Below are 16,012 nucleotides of genomic sequence, written 5' to 3' on the forward strand. Positions count from 1 at the left end.
GCTAGAAAAATGGCTCTTAGTTCCAGCAGGTTTATGTGCCATTTCTTCTGGTGAATGTCCCATTTGCCACTGACAGTCATCCCATGGAGATGGGCGCCCCAGCCCTCCAGAGAAGCATCCGTGGTGACGATGAATCTGGGTCCTTCTGACAGGAAAGCGCATCCCTCCTGCAGGTTCACATCTTGCCCCCACCACTGGATGAAGTTTTTCATACGAGGAGTTATGTTGATGACGTCCTCGAACGAGCCTGTTACTTGCACCCACTGACGACTGAGTTCCTCTTGTAAAGGTCTCATTCGCAGGCGACAGTTGGGGGTGAGCGGAATACAGGATGAGATCATCCCGAGGAAAGACTTGAACTTGCGAACAGAAACGCACTTTCTTTCTAGCAGTGATGTGGACATCTTGCGAATCTTCACTTGTCTTTCTTTTGATATGAACACTTGGACGAGTCTTGTGTCCAGTGTGGCTCCCAAGAACGACTTCCTCTGTGATGGAGTTAGGTGAGATTTTTTTAAATTTACTGAAAAACCCAGGCTCTGGAATAGTGATAGACATCTTTGAATGTGCGTCCTTGCCAAGCCGATGGAACTGGCCTTGATAAGGCAGTCATCCAAATATGGATAGATTTGAACTCCCTCTAGTCTTAGGCGTGCGGCCACCGGGGCTAACATCTTTGTGAACACTCTGGGGGCCGAACGTAGTCCAAAGGGAAGCACTTTGAACTGAAAGTCTCTGCCAGCCACTCTGAACCGCAAGAACTTCCGGTGTCTTGGAAAGATGGGCACATGGAAGTATGCGTCCTGAAGGTCGAGTGTTGCCATGTGATTCCCTACTGAGAGAAACTGGAGGATTTCTTGAAGTGTTAACATTCGGAAAGATAATTTCTTGAGGTACTTGTTGAGGGCACGCAGGTCGAGGATGGGGCGCCATTCCCCCGACTTCTTGCGGATCAGGAAAAATCTTGAATAAAATCCTGTTCCCCTTTGATGTTGAGGTACCCTTTCTATTGCTCCTTTCCGAATCATTGAGTGTATTTGGGAAAACAGCTCCTTGAGATGAGCTGGAGGTGGACCTTTTGGGGGAGAATTTGGAGGGGCTTTGACGAATTCGAGAATGTGACCTCTGGAAACTACGTCCAGAACCCATCTGTCCGTGGTAATTTTGGACCAATTTGAGTAATATCGGGATATTCTTCCTCCAATTTGTTTCAGGCTGGGACAAAGTGGTGGCAGGATGTGTTTCTCACTTACTCTTGTTGTCTCTCCCTCGATAAGAGGTCTTTCCTCTTGGTTGAGAGTAATTATTTCTCCTTTGGCCATATGTTTGCTGACGGTATGGCTGGTACCTCTGATTCCCTTGGTTGTTACTGTAGGAGCGTTGCTGATTATAACCTCCTCTGTTCGAGTAGTTGCCTCTTCCTCTTGCGCCACGAAAGGAAGACTTTCGAAACTGGAGAGAGCCCAGCGACATTGCCGTCTCTGTGTCTTTCTTTATTGATTGTAATGCCTTGTCCACATGTTGGCCAAAGAGGAACTCTCCATCTTAGGCCATGTCCACGATCTTTGTCTGGACTTCTAAACGAAATGACGTAGCCTTTAACCAGCCTTGCCTTCGGAGTACAGCTGCTCCTGCTAGCTGCCTAAAACCTGTTGCTGCCACAGCCACTGCAGCATCAATTATCTCAGAGGAGACGCTCTCTTCCTCTAGCAGGATCTTTTTTGCTTCAGTTCGATCCGGTTCTGCAAGCTTGTCGATATAGGGTGATATGTCGGACCACATTTGCCTATCATACCTGCCAAGTATTACCAGTGAATTTGCGGCTCGGACTGTGGTTGCCGCAATAGTAGACACCTTCTTCCCTATTGAGTCAAGACGTCTACCGTCTTTATCAGGGGGAGTAGTGATTTGTGTAGACGGATTCTTGGCTCTTCTTTGTGCTGCCTGGGTGACTACGGACTCCGTCTTAGCCTGACCCACCAGGCATGCCGGTGATGAACTGGGTGCTCTATATTTTTTATCTACCCTAGGTAGCACTGCGGGTAGAGAATTTGGCGTCTTCATGATCTTTAAACCTTTTTTCCATATAAAATCAATTATTGGAATAGACCAAGATTGTTTTTGTGGCAAGTCCTTAAAATCATAAAGGAAGCATTCCTCCTGTTTAGCCTCCATGGATATGAGGAATCTCTTTGTGGCTCTATCCATATGGAAGCTGGCAATGTCTACCGGAGGAGATTCCGCAGCAGGCTGGGCTGCTGGAGAAGGAGTTTGTGCCAGATAGTCGTCCAACTCCGACGATACCGACTTGTCATCTAATTCGCCGTCCTCTCGTTCGTCCTCAGACGAATTTTCACCCTCTGCCTGATGGGATTGTATTGGAGAAGAGGGTGGTGCAGAGCGTGCATCTTCCGCTGCCCCTAAAGAAACTGATTCTTGATGCCCTAAAGTTGTAGTAGATGCTCTTGGCCTCGGCGTAGATACATGAGAATCGCCCGATTCTGAAGGTGGAAACCTGCGATAATAATCGCTTAACATGTACTGGAGATTTTGGAACAAATCCACAGGTATTTGCATGCCAGGTGTAGACCCAGTCTCTCGATGAGCGTGCTCCTGGGAAATTTCTTCCTCCTCTTGATCCAGATCTTGAACTTTTATAAGCAAGTCCGAAGGGCTCCTGGCCGCCCGAAATGTCTCATCCTCGTAGGATTCTTCCTCTTAGGAGTCCAACAACTGATCTGGCAGCTGTAAAGGAGACAAAGCTGTGGAGGATGACCCACGCTTCTGTAGGAGCGAAGCAGTGGTAGCTGGTGATGGCAACGGTATTGTGGATGATCCTTCCGACCACACCTGCATTGCTGTACAGGTCGATAGTGGGGGTGTAGATGGAGCCACTGAAGTTGATGACAAGCCTGTTTCCTTCAGATCCGTCGTCGACGGCGCGTCCATCGACGGTTGCGGCGTCGTCGTCGATGAACTCGTCGACGATGATGTTTTTCTCTTTGTCGACGGTGTCGACGTCGACGGTATTGCCAGTTTCGTCAACGGATTCATTTTCTTCGTCGACGAGGAGGTCGTCGACGATTCCAATCTCTTCGTCGACGAGGAGGTCTTCGACGTATCGGTCTTCTTCGTCGACGGTAACTTTGTCGACAGTAACTTCGTTGACGGTAACTTCGTCGTCGAAGGCGTCGTCGACGGTAATTTCGTCATCGAAGGCGTCGTCGACGGTAACTTAGTCGACGATGACGACGTCGACAGTTGCTTCGTCGACGGGGATGTCGTCGACGGAAAGGCCTTCTTCGTCGACGGTAAGAGAGCCGTCGACGCCTGAGTCGTCGTCGAAGAGGTCGTCGACGGTACCTTCAGGATTCCCGTCGACGGAGGAGCGTCGACAATCGACGGGACAATTTTCGGTGAGGAGGCTGAAGACATCACTATAGAGGGTTTTGGTGAAGAAAAAGTCACTGTTGAAGTGGAAGAAGTGACCACATGACGAGATGGCGACGATGAGGCTGCTCCTGAGTCTGCCAAGGCCTGAGGTGAAACCTTATGGGCAGGTGCTTTGGAAATTGCAGACTTTCCAGATTTTCCTGAGGGCGCAGATATCACAGGTGTAGACACCTTCTTGGATGTAGAAGGCAACCCAGAATCCTGAGAGGATTGGGCCTTTTTCACAGTTTTAGCCCTAGGAGAAGCCAATTCAACCTCAGATTTTCTCTTCTTAGAGGAGACAGAAGACCCTGAGGCAATGCTCCCTACCTCTGAAACAGGGTTATCCTTGTCCTTAATCCTCTGAAGCCACAGGAGCAGACGACCCTCTCTGTCCCTGAGGGTCTTTTGAGGGAAGGTTCTACAGATTTCACATTCCTTCGCCTCATGATCAGGATACAGACAGTAGATGCATTTTTTGTGGGGATCCTCCTTGAACAGCTTCAGCTTTCCACAGGAATCACAAGCCCTAAAAAGGGATTTAGAAGTAGACATTCTTTGAAGGTTAACAAACCAACCAAAGTTAGAAGAAACTGAGCAGAGCTCAGGGAGACTCCCTTCACACGACGTGCGGTAGAAAATCTGAGAGCCTGAGCCTCTGGGGAGAACATTCTGGTGGGTGCTGTCGCCTGATTGGCTGCAGTTTGGTCTAACATAATGACTAGGATAGTCACGAGTGTGGGAGCTTTTGCTCCTGTAAGCTAAGTCTACTTTACTTCCTGGTTCGTTATTACCAAGGTTTTTTGGTTATTACAGGCATATTACTGCTTTTTTATGTACCGTGGGACTCCCACTCCGACGACGGGGAATGATTCAGGCATGTGAATCTATGAAAGACACCCCTAATACTGGAGAATGCTTGTTCTTTCTTCTTAAATAGTTGTATTAGTTGTTGACAGTAAAAACAAAGCAAGTTTACATGAGAAATATGAAATTGCGACACAAGACTTAGGGCCAGATGTACAACCGTTTTTGTGGTCGAGAAGGGCATTTTGCCCTTTTGCGACCGCAAAAAACGGTAGCACAATGTACCGACCCTATTTTGCAAGTCGCTAATGTAATATCGACTCGCTAAATAGGGTTAACGACTTGCTATTAGGAAGGGGTGTTCCAAGGGCGTCCCTTCCTAATTGCGACTCTGAATCCTATGCAAGAATGTTTTGCGACCTACAAAACTCGCAGTTTACCTCCCTCTTTAAGAGCGTGGTAAACCATTCACAAAGGGGAAGGGGACCCCTTCCCTTTTGTGAATGGGTGCGGAAACATTTTTTAAGAGCAGGTAGTGGTACAAGGGACCACTACCTGCCCTAAAAAAAGGAAGCAAAAACGTTTCATTTCTTTTTTTTTTTTAAATGCTTCCCGTTTTTCTTTTAGGAAAACAGGCTTCATTAAAAAAAAAAAAATGCTTTATTGACAAAGCAGTCCCAGACATGGTGGTCTGTTGACCCCAGCAGCCCACCATCCCTAGGAGTGCCAGCCATTTCCAATGGGGTCTCAAATTGCAATAGCCTCATTACTATGCATGAGGCATGCAATTTGCGACCCCATTAGGGAATTGCAAACAGTGTCTCTGACACTGTTGTACAATGATGTTTGCGACCCGCAAATTGCGACTCGCAATTTAATGCAATTTGCGAGTCGCAGACATCAATGGCCGTACATCTAGCCCATTATGTCCTCTTATTATACCATGAAAATCCAACTGTTAAGGTGGTTATTTCAAGATTACATTCTTAAACCTCAAGGAACGTTAGTGTAAATCAGCAGTGAATTCCATGCCAACGAAGGTAAATATTTGTTTTTTTTCTTTTATCACCATTGATCACCTCAGATATCTCCCATAACTATTTTTTACTTTTAAGCTGCATTTACAATCCTAACTTAAAATATTATCCAGCGCTATTATGGTGTCTCAATGAGGTTTTTTACCTTTATTCCTAAATAGTTGGGCCAATATCCCTCCCAGGTTTTTTGGGGCCATGTAATGCCCCTCTGACGTGTTTCCCTAATTGGGTTTGTTCTCTTAATACTTCACATTTTAATGTTGCCCATCTATTTAAGTCTACCTACTGCATTTGATATGCTGGACTTTTAACAGCTTTCCAAAATATCATAATTCGGTCGCTCGCAAATAATACCAGGGCTGTGCATTGGCCTTCTTAGGTCATGAGAACAATCCCAAGAGGCAAGCCAACTAAATCAGGCATAGCCCTCCAGTTACTCATGTAATCCCTGCCACAACTTGAGACCAATATTCCTGAACTGCAGGGCAATCCCACAGCATGTCAAAGAGATCCAGGCTTAAATCTGAGAACCTAGTCAGAATATGTACGATAAAGTTTCCGCAGTCTAGCAGCTAATTGGTATTATGTTCAATGGAGTATGTTAAATAGAATTAGCGAATCAGGAATCACACAAGGCTCTCAATGCAAAATCCACTATCTTGTCGTACTCTTCATTATCAAAAATCCCTTTCCATTCAGAGCTGTGAGCCCCTTCAAAGAAGGGGCACACGTGTCAACCAATTCCCTATAGATTGATGTACCTCCCCTTCTACGAGGACCACGTGTCAAGACTAAGCAGAGTCCAGAATGTTCTTGAAGTGCGTTCATGCATCCGAGGCCAGCTGGGCGGCTTTAGTGACTAGCAGTTGTATTTATAGAGTACGTGTTCACCCCTGAGTAGTCTCCTGATGCTATTAACAGATAATGGATGTTTACCATACCCAAATGAATGATACTAAATTTGCCAACCTCTGAAGGATGAAAGGCTGAGTGGACCTACCAGGATTTGAACCTGGTTACATGAGGTCAAACACAGATCCCTGGAGTGGATGCATTAGTTCATTAAGTCACCTGACCGATACGATGAACACTGACCTGCCAGACTACTTAAATGTCTCTCACATTATAAAATACTCTAAAAACAACCATTCTCATACAAGCTCCTTAATGTGGTGAGCCCCTTACCAAAACATTCTTGCTAGTCTATGGACTGTGCCACCTTTGCAAACCCTGGCACACACAACATGGTTCCAGCACCAGTCTTCTTCAATCCATGTTTACAGCAGTACTTTGCTACCATCAACAACACTTGTAGTTGGAGGGCACCAGGTGATCATCCTCAAATTAGCTCAGCTTTGTGACAATTATATGTGTGTGATGGGACTGAAATCAATGAACGATAATAAAGATAATAAAGCAGGCCTCTGTGGTCTGGAACAATGCACGAACCATACCTTGCTTAGGCACGGAACTGGCAGATAGCACACGCTTGACAGCAGGGTACTCCTGAATTCTTAGAGGACAATCCTTTTTCCCTGTTTCCTGTGCTGGTGAGTGGCATATCATTGAATGCTTTGGTAGGACTGGATTAATCTCCTGAGCACGGCATACCCATTGGTTGCCCTGCAGGTGCTGCACTCCAAAGGCTGATAAGTTAGTTGTCAAGTTTAAGAGCTTCACTCATCATTGTACTCCAGTTATGACTGCTTTCCCTGGAGACTCTTCCTGTCCGCCCCCCTGCTGCTGAATAAATGCCTAAAAAAGTCTGCAACTATGTGCTGGAGGAGTCCGATGAGTCAGCCTGGGAAATAAGTCTGCCTGGCCTGCTGAGAAACAGGAGCAGAGAACGTCCTGCAGTGGGAAGTTTGTTCAGAGAAGAAGCCTAACTACAGCAGCCTGTTGGAGACATTACCCAGAAGCGAACTGAACTTTGCACAAGCTAATTCAACCCATGCCTGTCATAGGTGATGTCTGAAGCTTAGGCAATGCCCAGCCGCTGTATTGCATACCTTCGAGTTACCTTCACTGGCCTGCAGTGTTCTTGCTTGACCCTCGCCACTGAAGGTAAATATCAAGGCACTGACATGGCTCGAGAGCCAAGAGACCTTGATTTGATTCTACAACTATCAGCTAATGCTGTGGAAGAATAAGCTACTGACCGAAGGGTCAATACATCTTAAATGCATTTTCTCTAGCACGGTAGCTATATTCTTTAGTCCTAGCACCTATTCTTTTTGCCTCCTATTGTGTAATTGTTTTTCCTGTTCATGAAGAAGACCACTGAGCTGCACATTCATTGTTAGTGTTACTATTGAGAATGTTGGGCTTCGAGTCTCTAACTCCACACCACATGCCTCAGTAAGGTTTTGGCAGCTCGCCCTGTTACCCTGAGAGTGAAGTGCTGAAGGAGTTTAGCTGGTGCTCAGTTATCAGTGGCTAAAGTTTGTCAGGGCTCAGGACATCAATGATTAAAAAAATTGTAATGCATTCGTGCATACGTTTGCACGGTCAATTTCAATGCCCATATTAGTTGAAGAATTACTGATTTGCAATTCTAATTTTTTGGGTTGTCATCAGACAACTGAACTTAACATTAATATTTACATGTGTGCAAATAATTGCATAAGGAAAATTTCAATTTAGTGCAACCTTGATTCAATGCTTGTTGGAAGGGTTTGTGTTAATACGTAGTGAGCTGCGAGGATTCATGTTAGATCTGATTGTGGTCTTTAGTTTGGGAGCTTATATGAGTTAAGGAAATGTCATGCTACCCAAGCATTAAAATTTGCAAACTTTTAGGTGTGCGCACATAAGTCAGGGAAGTACCGTCTGCCAGTAGCCGGAACAAGGCAGGTGAGTGTGCCATTCACCAAACCAAAGAATGGGTCTCCTATAGGTTGCCTGTACAGCCACTGTTATAATACTGCACAGTTATTCTAGGCGCTGTTGTAGGTCACGCAAAACATTCCACTAACAACATAATTCAAAATACTAAGTAAATAAAAACGTCTTGTTGATGGACCATAACAGCTTTCTGCCTCATCATTATGATCCCCATACCGATTTTTGCTTTTACAGTTTTTTGGGCCTTTACATTAGAAAAAATATATCAATTTTCTTTTTTTAGACAGCAGTGGATTCAGACTCTGTAAATGCTGTACATGCAGTTCTTAGTATCTTTCCATTGCTTAGGGCACATAAATGGGTAAAATAAATGATAATACCAAGTAGCTGTATACAAATAGAATCAGACAAATGTGGCTGGGTTAAACTGCTACACAAAGAAAAAACACAACACAAAAAAATGATGGACAGAATGTTGAACACTGTCAAACATTCACCCCCCGTCACAGATCTCGGCTTAATCCATCGTTATTTTGAGGTTAAACTGCTGTTTTAGCAAATCTGGAACCAACCCATGCTGAACTGTGCATAATCGTACTTTTTATCCCCTAATCTCCATGCACTTTTTAAAAAAAGTTTGTGAAAACTCCCTTTAGTGTTCTGGCCTAGGTACAGATTTAGCTGTTTCATCAGCCTCATGTAATACAAGAAAATCCTAATCAAGAAATATATATACATTCACACATATAGAAACTTTGGTTCAGCTTTCATCGTCCACTGTCCTTTTTAAGTGTTATTCACAGTTTGCGCTCCCAACTGCAATGCATCGTGGGCTAGCGGGTAGCCAATTTGCACTTGGAATGACAGACGATTTTTTTAGATCATATGTGCCCAGCCTCCTAAAAATAGCTCAAGCCAGAGCTTGGATTGGTGGGCCAAAATGGCTGGCCACGTTCTTTTTTTAACTTTTTAGGTTCAGCATTATTTGTTATTAATAAAAAATTATATATTGCAAATACTTGCTAACAAAGGCTTTTATTTACTGGTCTGCTGTCATTCAGATTTTGCTTCTGCCCACCACAGCACACAGCATGGACCACAGGGCCAGCACACTTTAACTATTGGCTTACCTACCTGTAACTGACAGTATTCTGCTCTTGCACAATGTGTGCATCTGCACGAGAAGGGATTCCCTTCAGTGCCAGGGACTGCCTGTGCAGTGTGTGCTTTTACAAGATATGAAATATATCAATTTTATTTTTTCGACAGTGCTGTTTATTACTCGGGCGAGGGACTAGCAGCTCCCCAACACTGCTGCTGGGCCACTCCTGTCTCTTCATACAAAAAAAAACATTCACAAACAAAATGAGCATTGGCAAAACAAAAAGGTTCGCAGCCAACGCCAGACCAATTGACTTTATCAATGCTATCAAAAAAACCTGCCACCTTTAGAATGTGACAATTTTACCTTCTTTCGTTTTAATCTATTGATTTCTAACTCTTGTTTAGCAAACACACACTAACACCATGGATTAAAGGAAAGTACTTTAAACTGGTCAAGTGAGGAGAGCCTCTTCGGCTAGAAACAAATGTGTGTGTTAAAAATGTGATCCTGCAGCTGATATCACACATAGCAATGTCGGTATCAGAATTATTTAACATTTATAAAAACTCTCACCATGCTTTGTTAGTTCAGCAACACAGGATGCCACATATTGAAGACATGTCTCGTCATTATCAGGACTGCAAAGAGCTCGGAGTAAACCTTCTAAGCATGCACTTTCAACAATCTCCTGTAAATGTAGAGAGAAAATCAACAACACGTGAGTGCCTAAAATAACAAACACACTGCCTGAAAATGTACTTCATATATAACTGCCATTGGATAAAGAAGGGGCTGAGAAGGTGTTTGGGAATATGCAGATATTTGTGTCATTAACCTAGATTAAAGCACAAATAAATGTTTAAGCACTTTAAGGTGCATATCCTGCGTGATTGAAAACCTTGGGGAAGATTTACAAGGAACTGACGCATCTGCATGGAGGAGTCAGTTTCCTTGCGCCAGTGCCAAATGTCCTTGCGCCACCATGGATGCGCTGTATTTGCAATACAGTACTCCATGGCGCAAGGATTAACAGATCCGTCAGAAATACTGACGCATCTGTTGGCACAAAAGTGACGTATTGCTGGAGTTGCTCATGAAAGTGACACAACTCCAGCAATGTGCCACAACAGATAGGTGAGTCCCATACAAAAAGCCCTTCCTCATTCCTTACGCCTGGTCTGAGCAGGCGTAGGGATTTTGACGCAGTGAAGGCATAGAGTGACGCAGTGAAATTTTGTAAATTTCACTATGTCAGTTCTACATGGCTTTTTGCTTGCGAACGCCCACCTTGCATACATTATACCTGGCGCAGGCATAATGTGACGCAGGGCTTTACAATGTGATGCATCTTCCTAGATGCGTCACATTGTAAATTGGCCGCATTGTTTGTGCCGCCGTTGAGTCAAAAGAAGTGACGCAATGGCGGCGCAAGGAACTTGTTAATCTGCCCCCTTGTTTTCTGGAGCAACAAAAATGCAAAGATGATGTTACATTTGCGTTTCATAAAAGGCAAAATCACCACATCCGTGTGCAACAAAAAATTTATGTAAAATACCATGTGTGTATTATTTCAAATAAAAGTATCCAGTAGCATGTGACAAACAAAAATATTTCCGGTCCGACACACTGCCAAATACCCTTCCAAACGACTTGGACATTTTGAAGTATTTTATGATTTTGATGTTCTATCAAAGAGAAAATTATCTCCAATTGGGCATATTCAATTTATGGTATTTTAAATAAATCAAAAATTAGATTTCTAGTGATTAACAAAACTTTTCATCACCAGAACTGAAAATTATGATCCAAACAAAGCACTATAATATATTCACGTGATTAATGATATAAAAATTGACAAATTATACTGTAATGGGTTTATTTACCCAATTAGAAGAAGCTTTAACTGTGAGACAGGTCAGAACTACATTACTTAAAATAATGTGTTGTTCTTCATTGTTCAGCATAGATTTGTACTGGAAGGTTACCTTTTCACTGCAAAATACAATGATTAGACATACTTTAAAACTTCACCCGTATTGTATGTGAGCTGTTCAGTGCCGCACACATGTAAAGTGTGACAAGTTAAGAGAAATAAAAACATTGCTCCCTGTTAGCTCCTGTCTCAAGGAGGTGTTATTTTTTGGCGAAAAGCCCTGTCTACCATTGTTAGGGTTATGGGAAAAGGTACTACCAATGAAATGCCCCCTTCGTGCAAAGTAACGCAAATAAGCACAAAGTGCCATTTCCATTACATATAGAGCTACTTTCCAATGCAATAAAAGTTTTGTGCTGGAAAGTAAATACTTTATTAACAGGTTGCACTGTAAGTAAGTAGATTTTATTTTGTAATTAATAAAAAAATCATAAATATATGTTTAAAAAAAATAACTATGACACTTCTAACAGCAAAAACAACAGTTGATGGACAGAATGCAGAACAATGTCATACATTCACCCCAGTACAGAGATCTGGGCCTAAATCCATCGTTTTTTTGCACTCCACACCACCCCAGTTCAGACATGGCCATATGCAAATCAGCCTTGACCCTGTACCTCATGGGAACAGTCCAGCCCGAACTGCCAAGCCATGTCTTTCCTGGACCGGAATCAAGCATCCTAGGACCGGTTTCTGGCTATCAGCCGTCTTCAGCCAGGATAGCTTGACTCCAGTGGTGTGGAGAGCATGGGACTCACATCTGAGCATACAGAATGCAGAACAATGTCATACATTCACCCCAGTACAGAGATCTTGACCTCACAGCAATACATCAATCAGAATCAACACTTCTCACAACAATACATCAATGAAAATCAAACCATGATAAAAAGTGCCTGGCTATAACCATTACTCATCTGGAAAAAGAGAGATTTGCAAATTCATCAAGTTACACTAAAGTGCTTAAATAGTTAAATATAAACCCATATATGTAGGCCATTTGCACTTAATACTAGATATTAAGTGCAAATGACCTAGAATTGGCTTAATACAAGAATTAGTGCAAAATGACGCTAAAGTGCTTCAGTAGTTACTGTCCGCTCTCGAATAATAAATGTGATTGGCCTAGAAGAAGCTCAATATAGCCAATATTTGCTACAAATTCGAAAGTTCATGGTTAAGACAAGTGGAAGGTAAGGTGTTTAAGTTTTTCAGAGCATTCAAAACATTCACTCCCCAAAAATAGATTCCTAGAAACACTGTAAACAATAAAATACAAACGTTCTTAAAATGTGCCAGATCATTCTAGGCATTAAAATTAATACGTAATGGTAATAAAAACGCACGCATAATATCACCGAATTAATATACTTCCTCAACATAATAATCCATAAAGATTGGCTGATTACGAGACTGATTTCAACATATTATCCACCAAAGGCAAAAACTTGACAAGTCGACAAATTAAAGGAATTGATCTGCCAGATATACAAAGCACGGTGGCTTTATGGCATGTTCTCACACCTGCTTCTACAAACAATGGTTTCAGCAAAGTTTGTTGTGCTTGAAGTAGATGAGGGCAGACATGGACTATATGCAGTAAATATTCTTTTGAGTAGCAGCAGAGTCTACAAGAATTAGTTGGCCATTTAGGCCCCCACCTTGAAGTACCATCTTTAGTTGAATACCTGCCGATTCTTAATTTGTGAAAAGAGTCCCTCATGTAAGGTGGGAAGTGTGCCCGTAGGTAAGGGTTGTCCTTGAGCATATCAAATGAATTAATTGCAGTCCAACCATGCTTTTTGCTGCTAAGGCCTCTTTATCAGATGTAAAATGTAGAAGATTTGTTTCTCAATATGAAAGGTTCTTTAAAAAGGCTTTATTTGTTTCTGAGAGTCCAGATGGCTGGAAGTTGAAGGTATGGAAGCAGACTAATAAATAGGATCTCAAAACACTTGTAAAAGCAGGATTGGTAAGGTCCTGCCAACACAAATTTGCTAAAGAGCCACGTTCGGATAAAAACAATACATGAAGACTTTTTTAAATGGCGGCCTCTCTCACTAGCATTTGACTTTGTAGAGCAAACTCCAAGTGGATTTCAACATGGCCTATGTTCTTCGGTATCTTGAAGACGGTTTTATAAGCCTTAATTTGAAGCTGGTCTATCATTTTAGCATCCATACCTAGAAAGATTACAGAGCCATAGCCTAGTGCAGGAACCAGGTTTGCCTTCATGATTTGTACTGAATGCTCATACCTAGGGCATGTTAGCTTGTCTCGCAATGATTTAAAAGCAAAGATGATAGAAGACGTTTGAGCCCTTAAAAGGTTAAAATGGTACTTAAACAACACTTTATCATCATATAACATGCCTAGATATTTGTAAGACCTGACTGATTCAATCAACATCCCCCGTACTTTTCATTCACAGAGCCTTGGACTGAATTGCCCCATTGACATTATTTTAGTTTTCTTTATATTCAACTCTAGACGGTCTGCTGTTATGTATTCATCAAAGGACTCGATTAACCGCTTAGACCTATTGGTGTCTGACTGAGTAATTCTGTATCATTGGCATATTGTAAGTACTTTACATTACAACCTGCGAAATTTGGAGAGAGTGTGTTTACTTTATGCAGGAGGAGAGGTAGATCCGCCACGAAGAGGTTGAATAGACATGGTGCAAGTACACAGCCTTGCTTCAGGCCACTAAAGGTGTTAAATCGCCAGGTCAAGCTGGTACCATCTCTCAACTTCACCTAGACTCATGTGTTGATATATAGGAGGATAATAATATCATAACTTTACACAGCACTCCCCAAGGCGCTAGCTTTGACCATAGCCGCTCGTGTGGAACAGTATCAAAGGCTGCTTTCAGATCAACAACGCAGATGTTTAATTTTTGCCTTTTGTAAATTGCTCTCTCGGTCATTAGAGTAAGAGACAGTAAATTTATAGTTGTTGACTGGCTTTTTCGTAATCCTATTGGTAAATAGGTATTATGTGATGCGATGCAGCCCACTCTTCGAGATCCTTAAGCATGATGCAAAAACATTTGCCTTAACATCTGTTAGAGCTTTAAGCCAGTAGTTTGCTGGATTATCAGAGGGAACGTTCTTATAAATGGGTTGCAGTATGCTCCCTTGCCATGGTTCCGGGACCAATCTTGTTGATCAGATCTTGTTGACTAATGGTCAAGATTGCGGTCCACAATTCTGGGATGGCTATAAAAATGGCATGGGGGAGACCGCTTGGGCCTGGTGCTCCATTTGATCTAATCCCACTGAGAAAGGGTGGAACTATTTCTTATTTAATGGCTCAGTAGATGGTGTTGTTTCTCTGTGGGAGCTCCAGCTCCTCAGAGTACATTGGTTGAAGTTGTCAACCTTTTCCTGATGTTCTACATTGGATTTAAAAGGCTCACCTTAATGGCTGGAGATGAAAGCCTCCCAGCCAGATTCAGTGATATTAGCACTGTTAGCCATGCAACCACCATTTTCCAAGTTGTTAACCAGAACCCCTTAATATTCTTTCTCTTACTGGCATAGTGCAGTTTAGTCCATATCTCCTCATGATATATCCTTTTTGCCTTCCATATTTAATTTTTGCACGCCCTTCTCAGGGATTTCAATGTGAGCTTTTGATCAGAGTTGAGTTTGTGACCGAATATGTTTGCTGGAAGACTGCTCTTGACACTCATTTGAGGGCCTTCTTTTTTTGGCAGAGCTTGAATGAGTATCACCTATTATGGGTAATTGCAATGAGTTTCCCCTTCATTTTGTTTTAGCTGTAAAGTTTTCTATTACAGATCTACATACTTGATTCCACATCTCCACCATAGATGTTTCATTTTATGCCTCAAAGTAAACAGCTTTGATTTGTTGTTCTGCAAAACTACTTATTTCAGTTTGTTTTCATTGACTGCCATACCAATCTTTTCAAAATATAGGAGGTTGACACTTGATGGAGAATATTGGATTTTGGCTGGTGATGTACGTTTAGCTCCAATGTTCCTACTTGAGGGTTGTGATCACTTGCAACTCGTGGTTTGATGTAATATCCAATAATGCGGAAAGCCAAGTCCTTGGAAATGATGGTATAGACTATTATAGAGCGGGACAGTTGTTAAATATTTGGAGGATTATCTTTCAGCATTATTAGGCCCAGTTTTTGTAGATGGTCTCGAAAACAATGAATTAAAGCACTGCTTGAATTAGTAATTGTTTATCTATTAATGATGTGAGCAATGAAGTCCCGCAAAATATTCAGCCTTACAGCTGGGTATCGGTCGGTAAGCGTTTTACCAGTTTCCCAAATAGTGGCCAGCTGGGTCATTTTAGTAGATCTCTTTGTAATCAAATGCACGTTCAATGGAATTACTGGAATATAGAAATGTAATTGTATACATTGCAGCCAAGGCAGTTGTAGAGCAAGTTCTTGACCCTTGGTATTCAATTCCAAAGTTATGTATATTGAAAGTCCTCCTTTCGCATGGCAGAGTGAAAATGAATGAAGAATAGCTGAGATGGAGAATTCTTGGTATCCAAATATTGAGGTATTGACCTCTTTCTAAGTTTCCTGGAACATAACAATTTTGAAATTCTTTAGAAAAATTGTATCTCAGTCTTCCAGCAGCCGTGTAAGGCCGTGGACATTCCAGGAACGTATACTAATGGGCAATTGAGATTTGTCTGAGGTACGCAACCATCAATCCTCTCCCTCAGATTTTGCTTTTGTAAGGATTGTTGGAAGCCTAGCCCAATCCTCTATTAGGACTGGTCTAGTTGGAATTTGTTCACAAATACCTGGACCAGAAATAATTGAACTTGCAATTATAAGACCTGATGATAT

At 42.4% G+C, this 16,012-nt stretch overlaps 1 protein-coding gene across 1 annotated transcript in view; it reads right to left on the reverse strand.

Moving 5' to 3' along the window:
* LOC147708779 (uncharacterized) overlaps positions 1–16,012 on the reverse strand; it is a 566,421-nt gene that overhangs the window by 21,468 nt on the left and 528,941 nt on the right. The window contains exon 11 of the mRNA XM_086927407.1: positions 9,799–9,913. Coding sequence (XP_086783533.1) covers positions 9,799–9,913 — 115 coding nt within the window. The remainder of the gene's footprint in view (positions 1–9,798; positions 9,914–16,012) is intronic.

This window comes from Lissotriton vulgaris, chromosome 6 (assembly GCF_964263255.1).
Source record: "Lissotriton vulgaris chromosome 6, aLisVul1.2, whole genome shotgun sequence".
Taxonomy (NCBI): domain Eukaryota; kingdom Metazoa; phylum Chordata; class Amphibia; order Caudata; family Salamandridae; genus Lissotriton; species Lissotriton vulgaris.